This window comes from Littorina saxatilis, linkage group LG7 (assembly GCF_037325665.1).
Source record: "Littorina saxatilis isolate snail1 linkage group LG7, US_GU_Lsax_2.0, whole genome shotgun sequence".
Classification (NCBI taxonomy): Eukaryota; Metazoa; Mollusca; class Gastropoda; order Littorinimorpha; family Littorinidae; genus Littorina; species Littorina saxatilis.
This window is the reverse complement of record NC_090251.1, coordinates 19,153,748-19,166,345: the sequence shown is the minus strand read 5'-3', so window position 1 is coordinate 19,166,345 and position 12,598 is coordinate 19,153,748. Positions and strand designations below refer to the sequence as shown.

The 12,598-nt window shown below is 43.3% G+C and overlaps 1 protein-coding gene across 1 annotated transcript in view; it reads right to left on the bottom strand.

Moving 5' to 3' along the window:
• Positions 1–2,970: 2,970 nt before the first annotated feature.
• Positions 2,971–12,598, bottom strand: part of LOC138970853 (uncharacterized) — a 27,776-nt gene continuing 18,148 nt past the window's right edge. The window contains exons 7-11 of the mRNA XM_070343407.1: positions 11,376–11,529; positions 10,268–10,381; positions 9,590–9,730; positions 8,796–8,945; positions 2,971–5,600 (exon numbers count right to left, since the gene is read on the bottom strand). Of these exons, the coding sequence (XP_070199508.1) occupies positions 5,440–5,600; positions 8,796–8,945; positions 9,590–9,730; positions 10,268–10,381; positions 11,376–11,529 (720 nt within the window). The 3' untranslated portion in view covers positions 2,971–5,439. The remainder of the gene's footprint in view (positions 5,601–8,795; positions 8,946–9,589; positions 9,731–10,267; positions 10,382–11,375; positions 11,530–12,598) is intronic.

Genomic DNA, 12,598 nt, shown 5'->3' with positions numbered 1-12,598 from the left:
TTTCACGGAACATGTTTGCGGTTCATGGGAGGGCCCAAACACCAGGGACAATATTCGGACAGTACCTCTGCTGATAACAAACTAGCTAGACCCTTTAGACGCCAAAATCAACTCACACACACACACACACACACACACACACACACACACACACACACACACACACACACTCACACACACACACTCACACACACACACTCACACACACACTTGTGCGTTTCCATGGTTTGTTTTTGACATACACTCCTCGACGATTCCAATGAACAGCTACTGGCGTATGCTTTTCCACATGCGTTGCATTTGTGTGGCTTGAGCTTGGTATGCACATTGTTGGAATGATTATACACATTGCGTGGCCTTTCAAAAAATGTTGAGCACAGACCACAAAAATGTTTCCCTTCAGGCTTTTCCTGTGAATTATTTTCTGATGGGCAGAAAGATTGCGTTTCTGACTGGAACATATGCCACAATCAGAACGCTGGAACTTCTGAACAGGCCTCTTTGCCTTCAGTGTGGATGATAATACTGGCGCTGTTACGCTGATGTCGAGAAAGCTGTCAGCGATCACACCTGAGATCTCCATTCCCCTGCTAAAAAACAACAACTCAGAACCCATGAAAATAGACAGAGAGATAAAGAGAAAGTCTTGGTGCAACTGAGTGTGACTGCCTGTCATTTTTTCACCGATATATATATGACTAAAGATGTCAGAGTTAAAAGCGATGTGACTGGGGCGCGTAACAACAGCGAAACATATTTTTGCGTGGTCCGTAACAAGCTGATTCTAGGGACCGTAACGCGACACGTTATCAGGTTTATGGAGGAGAACATGGGATGTTACGTCAGCAGCGCAGATTCCTGTTCCATCGTCGAAGACAAGGTCAAGGTCGTTCAGAGTAGCCTTGACAAGGCCAGGACCACGTGCAGCACGAGCGGTGAGTGTCACGCCCGCTGCCCGGCGACACGGCTTTTGCCATGTCCAATAAAATAAAATAAATGAAGGACAGCGGATTCCAGTAACGCGAACACCCCATATCATTTAGTTTTCCAGAATGAATTCCAAACAGAGGGACGTGTAACGTTCCAAAATCTAAACAGAACTATATCTCTATATATATATTTGTGTGTGTGTGTGTGTGTGTGTGTGTGTGTGTGTGTGTCGTGTGTGTGTGTCGTGTGTGTGTGTGTGTGCATGCGTGCGTGCGTGCGTGCGTGCGTGAGACGTAACACTGGGAGAAATTGGATAAGGGAAAAGGGAGCATCCTTGACAGTGGGGACTTTACGAGAGATGAATCTTGCAGGGTTACTTTCTGGGGCTTCTCTTTTGGATTAATTATTGACCTACAGGGGACTGTGTGTTTGTGTTTGGTCTGCACTGCAGGTGCTGAGACTGTGACTGTAGGGTTGCTTGTGTACGCGGCAGCCGTGGTTCTTCACCGGACGCGTCACTGAGCCAGGGTTAGCGGTCACACCACTGGTCATCATCCACGTCTTCCCGTCTGGATACAGATAATCATCGGGGCATTTTGACTATTTTCCTTTTCCTGCTTCCTCTACTCTGAAACTGATACACATTTAACCGAAAACAAATATGACCATTATTTATCTACTGCACGTCAAACTGTAAAATATGTCTATTTCAGCAAACAATTCCTACTCATCGCAGAATGTAGCCAAGTCTGTTGATTATTATTTAATATTTGTATTACTATTGGGGAAGGTTGAACTGAGCAACTGCCCATGGGAACACACGTTTGTTTCCTAATGGAGGAAGCCGGAGCGCAGGTAAAATTCTGGTCAGATTGATTTGTCACATGAGCAGGAATTTTACTTCAGAGCATAAGAAATATGTATCGAAAAAATACAAAGTAAACGGAATTAAATTTTGCATATGTTTATGTTATCCTTTTTTGTGCTGTTAAGAAAATAACACGTTCGTCCGATTGAATCAAAAGTACTTTGATTTAAAAAAAAAAACCAGGATGCTACAGTTGCTTTTTCAAGGTCAAGAACTACTTTAAAATAATGCAGGTGAATGAAATTTGAATTAAAACCTACTTTGGTGTTTCCTTATGTAAATGTGCGTGCGTGCATGCGCGCGTGTGTGTGTGTGTGTGCGTGCATGCGCGCGCGCGTGTGTGTGTGTGTGTGTGTGTGTGTGTGTGTGTGTGTGTGTGTGTGTGTGTGCTTGCGTGCGTACATGTGGCAAATTTTGAAATGTGACGATATTATATACATGTATTTAAATTTAAATTTGAATCCATGAATCTATGGACTGGTAACGCACTTGCGCTCGGAAGCGAGAGGTTGCGAGTTCGACCCTGGGTCAGGGCGTTAGCAATATTCTCCCCCCTTTCCTAACCTAGGTGGTGGGTTCAAGTGCTAGTCTTTCGGATGAGACGAAAAACCGAGGTCCCTTCGTGTACACTACATTGGGGTGTGCACGTTAAAGATCCCACGATTGACAAAAGGGTCTTTCCTGGCAAAATTGTATAGGCATAGATAAAAATGTCCACCAAAATACCCGTGTGACTTGGAATAATAGGCCGTGAAAAGTAGGATATGCGCCGAAATGGCTGCGATCTGCTGGCCGATGTGAATGCGTGATGCATTGTGTAAAAACATTTCATCTCACACGGCATAAATAAATCCCTGCGCCTTGAAGCATGTGCGCGATATAAATTGCATAACAAAAATTAAAAAAAATTAAAAATAAATCCCTGCGCTTAGAACTGTACCCACGGAATACGCGCGATATAAGCCTCATATTGATTGATACATGGATGAATGGCCTAAGAGTGATTGAGACGATGTTGAACAAATGATGGCTGTTCAATAATGTTGTTAGCCAAACAACGTCTAGTGGGACCAAAGGCCACCGTTTAATAAAGAAACGTTATGCTGGTCTCTGCTTAGAATTGCGATGGAATTAACAGCTCATTACTCACTTCACATTTTGAAACAAGGTCGTGGATTTTGAAAATTTTATTAGAAAACGTAAATACCACGAATGAAATGTAAAGAACAGTTCTAGCAAACGGAAAAAATCTAATTGAGCGCAAATGAGACTAAAATACTTCAGACAAAGGATTCTCCATGACATTTACATCATTACATGCATCTCAAGCAGTAAGCCAGAAAAAACACGTTTTGCGCAGAAAATAAATAACAACGAAATTGACGAAAATAAAGGAAGTTGAACAAAACACATACGCATTAAAGTGTAAAGAAAAGAAAAAGGAAAGAATTGCCTATTTTTGATCACTTCTTTTTTATCTACAAGAAATAAACAGTCAATTACTTATTACAGTTTACAATATGTAAAGCGGTCAAGTGCACGTTACGTGTATTTCAAACAGTTACTTTATTACGATAGTTTAAATTTGCACTCAAGTTAATTAATCAAAAGCATAGCAAAAACAAAGATGGACATATCTTTTTAAATCTGTTTGTAACATTCTATGCATAAAATAGCTCGACTAAAAACAAAGGTAATATACAAACTAAATAACAACTTGAAGCTATAGATTATACTCAACATGTTGTTTCGTGTTACGTTGACGAAGAATGAATCTGAGTCACAGAACGTTAATGATTGAGAATATGCTTCTCAGGAAGCACTTCTATCTTTTTTCTCTCCCAAGACGCATCATTTTCTCTGTTGAATCAAGTATAAACTCAAGCTCGGGGTACCTTTCGGGTACTGCACACATTTTGAAACATGAATTTGTTAACAGCAACAAATACTTTGAGTTTTAGGAGGCAGTTTCAATCTCAAAATTACATACTTCTAAAAGCTTAGTTTCAGTCACAAATGTACACATAAAAGATACCTTCTCAGAAGATAAATCAATATATGCACATCTGGGGTTTTTTCTTCTCCATATTAAACTGTATTTCAGGCTGTAGTATTAGCTTTTAATATGTGTCAATATAAGACAAACAATAGTTACACATGAAGCTTCGTGTCTTAAAGTGTGTGCATTGTTACATTTTACCTGAACTTAGTCTGACTTTGTACTACCTCAAGTATTATTGAATGTTCAGCTGACATTGTATAACGTCATTTTGACTACAACCTTCGACATTACAAATGACAGAGTCTACATATAACAATGACAAGAAATCGTAAACTTTCGGGAACTGTGACCGACTGTTGGTGCTGCAACACATTCCATTTTTGTGTTGTTTGCATTCCAGTACATCTAAGTGTTAAACCTACGTGTACAAGAAATACTAATCATAATTGTATATACCCACAAAAAGGCCTTGCTGTCACAAACAAAAGCTGTAGCACAATACTGGCAAGTGTAAACTCCAATTTCTGATATATTTTTTCAGGGCAAGTCATCACAAGGTGTTGCCGCAGGTAGTACACTCGTGACAGGTGCAAATGTAACGTTTTGTGCAGAAGCGTCAGGGGCAAGTTGCCCCGAAGAATACTGATGGCAGGTGCAAATAGACCGTTGAACATTGGAGTCAGTTTTAACGACGATGAAAAGTGTACATTTATCTTTTGTACAAAGGCATCACAGGCAAACGGTCAATTACTTATGACAGGCTGCAAAATGCCAAGCACGTTGCACGTAGGTAAAACTGTTCCTATACAACACCGAGGTCTAGCGATAACAGCTACGTGGACAGTGTTCAGGTGTAAACTACCCCGAGGTCTAGCGATAACAGCTACGTGGACAGTGTTCAGGTGTAAACTACCCCGAGGTCTAGCGATAACAGCTACGTGGACAGTGTTCAGGTGTAAACTACACCGAGGTCTAGCGATTACAGCTACGTGGAGAGTGTTCAGTTGTAAACTACCCCGAGGTCTGGCGATAACAGCTACGTGGACAGTGTTCAGTTGTAAACTACCCCGAGGTCTAGCGATAACAGCTACGTGGACAGTGTTCAGGTGTAAACTACCCCGAGGTCTAGCGATAACAGCTACGTGGACAGTGTTCAGGTGTAAACTACCCCGAGGTCTAGCGATAACAGCTACGTGGACAGTGTTCAGGTGTAAACTACACCGAGGTCTAGCGATTACAGCTACGTGGAGAGTGTTCAGTTGTAAACTACCCCGAGGTCTAGCGATAACAGCTACGTGGACAGTGTTCAGTTGTAAACTACCCCGAGGTCTAGCGATAACAGCTACGTGGACAGTGTTCAGGTGTAAACTACACCGAGGTCTAGCGATAACAGCTACGTGGACAGTGTCCAGGTGTAAATTACCCCGAGGTCTAGCGATAACAGCTACGTGGACAGTGTCCAGGTGTAAATTACCCCGAAGTCTAGCGATAACAGCTACGTGGACAGTGTTCAGTTGTAAACTACCACGAGGTCTAGCGATAACAGCTACGTGGACAGTGTCCAGGTGTAAACTACACCGAAGTCTAGCGATGGTGCAGGTGCTGATGAGCTTTGAGTGTAGAGGCGTCAGGTGCTAATCTATCCAGTGGTGTACCGGTGGCAGGTGTAACAGCAGTTGACGGCGACCGCTTGGTTCTGGGAACACTGCTCGTAGCCGAAGTAACGCATGAAGCTGGTGCAGTTGAGGTTCCGGTGTGTCCCTGTGTTGAACGTCACCGGCCTGTCGCCGTACTCGCAACCTGCAATCAACCGATTGCTCATTTTACTTTCTTTGTTATAAATTAGGTCACTTATCAAATCGACGTGTAGTCGTTCGAACGGAAAGTTCTCGTAGGGGTGCCCGGCAGCTCGGTGGGTAAGTAAAGAAAATGAAAATGAAAAATGGAAAGTTAAATCCTCTTTAAATCTGAGGTGGTGTTTATGATAGTGTACACAAAAAGGAATGCATCTTTAAACTAGATAAGGATACGGATAAGGATAAGGATAAAGATAAGATTCCTGTCAGGTGACCCTCATGGACATTCGGGCTGCTTTCTCCCTGAAAATGCGAGCTACCATACAGTATACGGCGCTACCCATTTTTACATTTAGTCAAGTGTTGACTAAATGTTTTAACATAGATGGGGGATCGAGACGAGGGTGGTGGTGTGTGTGTGTGTGTGCGTGTATGCGTACACTCTTCCAAAAAAGTTAAGGATCACTTTTTTACAAGCACGCCACACAAAAGAAACAAGACCGAATTCTTTCATTTAAAAAAGATTATATAATTGAACAACCAAGGAGTAATGACAAACAAAGCAAAGATCGAACGCGGCAGCGACAATTTAGCTAGAGTGTGTCAAACGTGACAACCCTCGAAAATGGAATTCACAACAATGTGAATCAGTGTCAATAACGCGTGTGCCCTCCGTTGTGTGCCAGGCATTCAACACATCGTTGGCGCATGGAGTGGATCAGGTTGCATATGAATGCTCTGGAAACTCCACTGATTCCACTCCTGCTGGAGCCATTGCAGCAGTTGACCCAGATTGGCAGGAGGAGGGTGATGTTGCTGTACCCGACGACAAAGCTCGTCCCACATGTGCTCTATGGGGTTCAGGTCCGGGCTGTTGGCTGGCCACAGCATCCTGTTGACCCTGGCCTGCGGATGAAGGTGTTTACAGCTGCAGAGCGATGGGGAGGTGCGTTGTCATCCTGAAGAATCGCACGAGGGCCGATCGCTTGAAGGGCTGGAACGACCAGGGGTTGCAGGATCTCATTCTGGTAGCGGACACCGGTCAAGTTGCCCACTACATGGTACGGGTGTCTATAGACGTGTGCTGATCCCTCCCCAGACCATCACAGAGCCTCCGCCAAAACGCTGTCGTTCCAGAACAGCGCCTTCTGCGAAGCGCTCTCCGCGACGCCTCCACACTCGGATGCGACCATCAGCAGGTTCCAAGCAAAAGCGGGACTCAATTGTAAACAACACCTGAGCCCATTGCTGACGTTGCCACCTCACATGTTGCCTCACATGTTGAGTGCACCAGGCTCGGCGAGCTGCTCGGTGATTAGCGGTCAGGGTTGTTCCTCGCACGTAAGCGGTTTCGGATCGTCTGACCACTAACAACAGTGTTGGTGGTAGCTTGTAGCCGTTGCTTAATGTTGTTTGCCGTAGCCATTCTTTGTTGCATGGTCTGCCTCTGAATGAAGCGATCCTCTCTTTGTGTCGTGACTCTGGGCCGACCAGAACGTTGTCGCTCCTGCACTCTTCCAGTTGCTTGGAATCTCTGTTTTAGTCTGATGATGACAGAGGGAGCCACTGCAAGCCTCTGGGCCACTTGCCTGGCAGCAACACCGTCTTGTAGCCATCCTATTGCCCTTCCTCTATCCAAATCGCTCAATTTTCTTCGTGAGGGCATGTTGCTACTGTGCATAATTGTGTCAGCGTGTCAACCTTTAAACACAAGCTGGTGAGCGATGTTCATAGCCAGGACCCTGTTGTAGCACGTGCATCACAACCTTTTGCCCTGGCCGGCATGCGTTCCGCAAATTTCATGGGGCTATAAAAAACACCCTTTTTCTTCCAAAATGCAGAAGCTTTTGAAAAGTCCCACAAAGGGAAATAACTCTGCCTGCCAAACAAAATTCTAGGTCAAGACTCATTGTTCATTGGCTAATTCAAACACATTAATCTTTTAATTATTATGTCGATGTTTAATTTTTTGGCAATTTTTTATAATTAGATCCGTTTTTTCAACCGATCCTTAACTTTTTTTGAAGAATAAAGCGATTCCGAGAAAACTACCAAAACCGATTTTCATGAAACTTCACATAAGAGTTTCTGGGTACGATATCCGCAGATAATATTTTCATTTTTTCGTTAAATGTATTTGATGACGTCATATCCGGCTTTTAGTAAAAGTTGAGGCAGCACTGTCACGCCCTCATTTGTTGACCAAATTGATTGACATTCAAGTCAAGTAATCTTCGACAAAGTCCGGACTTGCGTATTTCATTTCAACTTGGAGGCTTAAAAATGAATTTATGAGATTGGTCATTAAAAATCTGAAAATTGTAATTACATTTTTTTTATATAAAACCATCTACAATTTTTTTAACCTTATTCTTCATTATTTTCTGATTCCAAAAACAAATAAATATGTTATATTTGGATTAAAAACAATCTCTGGAAATTAAAAATAAGAAAATTATGATCAAAATTAAATTTCCGAATATCGATTTAGAAATAATGTCAACTTACTCCATGTCGGTTCCTGATTCCAAAAACATATATATATGTTATTTTTGGATTAAAAACAAGCTCAGAAAGTTAATCAAGCTATGAAAATTAAAAATATGAAAATTATGATTAAAATAAAATTTCTGAAATCGACTTAAAAACAAATTCATTTTATTCCTTGTTAGTTTCTGATTCCAAAAACATATAGATATGTTATGTTTGGATTAAAAACAAGCTCAGAAAGCTAAAAGGAATAGAGGTACAGAAAAGCGTGCTATTCCGCTCAGCGCAACCACTACCGCGCTATACTGCCTTCTCAATTTCACTGTCTTTTCCTCGAGCGGGGGACTGACGATGAAAAAATGCAGTGCGTTCAGTGTCATTCTGTGAGTTCGACAGCTTGACTAAATGTAGTAATTTCGCCTTATGCGACTTTTTTTTTCCCCCTGCATGCGTTTATTCATTTTTCCAAGCCCTGAGACTTTCGCTGTGAACTTGGGTTCTTTATCGTGCGCATGCATGCACACGGGGGTGTTCGGACACCGACGAGAGTCTGCACAAAGTTGACTCTGGGAAATAAATTCCTCGCCGAACGTGGGGATCGAACCCACACCGATAGCGACAACTGGGTTTGAAGCCAGCGCCGCTACCGACTGAGCTATTTCCCCGCCCATAGGCTAATGCTGGAAGCAAGAGTGTCAGTAAACGTTACCTGGCTCGTTTATAGGTATCCACTCCTTGAGTCGCTCGCACGCCTGGCAGCAGATCCTCTTGATGGAGGGCGCGTAACAGTTGATGCGGATGTTGCCGGATTGGTCAAACGGCTGGCACAGGTCGGCGTTCTGGTCGCCCCACGGGCACTCTGAGGTGCACACGGTTTTCACAAAACAACATGGGGTTCACCTGATATTTTATGTATTTTCTGGTTCTTCAGTGTGAAGCATTTTTACTTGGACATTAATATCTGTTACATTGTTGGCAACGAACAGAGGAGAAAGCCATTCGATGAGATGGCATTCAAACTGTAAGTACGTTGTAAAAAGTGCATGATACACGTATACACACAATTCCAAAATTATTCAACCCGTAAAAGAACCAAGGACTACAAATACAACTCAAAGCTTCTTTTTTCACTTATACTTCTTCGCATCTGCCTAACTATACTCTTAAAACTCTTAAATGTTATTATAGTCATAATTGTGTCAATGTGTCAGTTTTAAAATACAAACTGGTGATCCCCATCCATGGCCAGGACCCTGTTGTAGCACGAGCATCACACGTTTTTGCCCTGGCATGTTCAGTCCTTTTGTAAATTAAAAAAAAAACTCCGTTACCCGGATGTTGCTACAGGTTTCGCAGCACAGATACTGGTTCTCGGGGATGTAGCACACCTATATGCTTCAGGTTTTACCTGGATCCTCTGTTACCCGGATGTTGCCACAGGTATCGCAGCACAGGTATAGTGGTTGTCGGGGATGTAGCACACCTATATGTTTCAGGTCTTACCTGGATCCTCCGTTACCCGGATGTTGCTGCATGTTTCGCAGCACAGGTAGCGGTTCTCGGGGATGTAGCACAGACCGGGGTTCTGCCGGACCCGTTCACAGTTGGGGGTCATGTCGCCCCACTCGCAGCCCGCACGTGCACCTAGTTTCAGAAAAAAGGTTTTCAATAGTATTTCTCAAACTATTTCGCAAGAAAGACTGAAGTGATATTACACGATGGTAATGGAACGTTCCTTCTTTAACCTTTGAGTTGTACTTACTCGTTTTACACACGCACACAATAATGCACGCATGTAGCCTACGCACACACGCAAGCGCACGCACGCACACATATAAATGCGAGCGTGCACACACCCACCCGCGCACGCGCACGCAAGCAAGCACGTACACACGCACAAACGCAAACAAAAAAACACACACACACACACACACACACACACACACACACACACACACACACACACACACACACACACACACGAGACGAACACACACACACAAACACAAGCGCGTACGCACATACGGCTTAAATGCCATCTGAATGGTATCAGTTTTTTTCGCCTACTTCTGAAAAGTGTAATTAGGAATTAAAAACACACGTTGCTTTTGATACATCACTATTATAGTGTTTTAGTTGCAAATGTAAACTGACACAACTTATGTGCCTCACGTGCCTGACCTGGTTTCTGCATCCTCTCACAGGACTGACAGCAGCTCTGTCTGTTCCTCAGGTCGTAGCAATCATAGGACTGCAATTGCTGGCACCTGCCCGAATGGTCTCCGTATTCACAGCCTGAAATCATCATCATCATCATCATCATCATCATCATCATCATCATCATCATCATCATCATCATCATCATCATCATCATCATCGTCGTCGACGTCGTCATCATCATCTTCGTCGTCGTCTTCGTTATCGTCATCATTATCATCAGCAGACGTTTTCAGACAATATATACACCATTTCACTCCCGGCGAATTTAAAGTCGTTCTAAAGTTAGAAACAGCTATATAGTTGGTTTTGATTACAACAACATAACAGCATACATCATCAAAACGTGTACAGGAGTTTGAAACCTACATCCTGCCATGAAGGAATGACAACGACGAATCGATACTTCGGACACTATTAACAGTTGTTTCTTGATACACTGTGAACATATTAAAGCTACATAGTCACCATTATCACAGACCATTTACAAGTGAATCATGGCATCGTTTCTTATGTGTGTGTTTGTGGGGGGGGGGGGGGGGGGGGTCTGGCAGCGCTTGCTGGGCTTTTCAATTTTACCACAGTGCACCGCATTACAATGTAGTCAGACTGGGTTAGAGATACATTCCTACCTGCTAGCCGATCAACTAACTCAAATACGTAGTTTTCCAGTAAACAGATGTTCTCATGCCAAGTAAAAGCCCAGACGAATCTGTGCTGATTTGCAAGATGAACATATTACGAATAGCAAGAGACCTGTAAGAGTTTTACGCCTTACGTTTAAAATCACACTCCTTCTTGTGAAAACAGTTGAGCCCACGGTCTGAGATCTGGCCAGAGTTTTACTTGGTCACATTGCACAAAATCAACATCCTGGGTGCTTTCCGTGCACTCTTGTTTCTTTAATGATTTTACTAACATCAAGCAGTCAGGGTGTTGAGTGTTGGCATTTGTCCAAGAGGAGATATTGTCTCATTGTACGTTAACTCCTGGCCAGATCTGAGACAGTAAGAATCGTTTTCAGGAGAAGGAGTGTTCCTGGAGCCCAACTATAACTGAGTGTAGTACTGACCGACTCTGGCTGGGTTCTTGAGGCCCCTGCACTTGAGGCAGCACTCCCGGCTGGTGTACTCGTGGCGGTAGCACAGGTAGCTCCCGTAATGCTCCACCGCCTGCTCGCACGCGATGCCGTTGATCTGGATACGGATACCCGTGTTGGGACACTCCTGAAGAGATAAAGACAATCGACACGTGTATTGCTGAAGAAATTGGGCATTACCTCGGGAAACAGTAGAACAGAAAGACAATCGACACGTGTATTGTTGAACGAATTGGGCATTACCTTGGGAAACAGTAGAACAGAAAGACAATCGACACGTGTATTGTTGAACGAATTGGGCATTGCCTTGGGAAACAGTAGAACAGAAAGACAATCGACACGTGTATTGTTGAACGAATCGGGCATTACCTTGGGAAACTGCTTAACAGAAAGACAATCGACACATGTATTGTTGAACGAATTGGGTATTACCTTGGGAAACTGCTGAACAGAAAGACAATCGACACGTGTTTTGTTGAACGAATTGGGCATTGCCTTGGGAAACTGCTGAACAGAAAGACAATCGACACGTGTATTGTTGAACGAATTTGGGCATTGCCTTGGGAAACTGCTGAACAGAAAGACAATCGACACGTGTATTGTTGAACGAATTGGGTATTACCTTGAGAAACAGTAGAACAGAAAGGCAATCGACACGTGTATTGTTGAACGAATTGGGTAGTACCTTGGGAAACAGTAGAACAGAAAGACAATCGACACGTGTATTGTTAAACGATTTGGGTATTACCTTGGGAAACAGTAGAACAGAAAGGCAATCGACATGTGAAAAGCTGAACGAATTGGGCATTACCTTGGGAAACAGTAGAACAGAAAGACAATCGACACGCGAAAAGCTGAACGAATTGGGCATTGCCTTGGGAAACAGTAGAACAGAAAGACAATCGACACGTGAAAAGCTGAACGAATTGGGCATTACCTTGGGAAACTGCTGAAGAAAAACCCAATGGAAACGTGTATTGCTGAATGAATAGACGATGTTGGAAAATAACCGTGTTGGGTGTGTGGGTTGTGAAAGAGTGAATACCCTTGCTGTTAGTGAGACAAACAATGCACGGGTCAATCACCAGTGAGGGGGTGTCTGAAACACGTGTGAATTATTTGGCTCACTAACAGCAAGGGTATTCACTCTTTCACATCCCATACAAACCCGACAAAGTTATTTCCGAACATCGTCT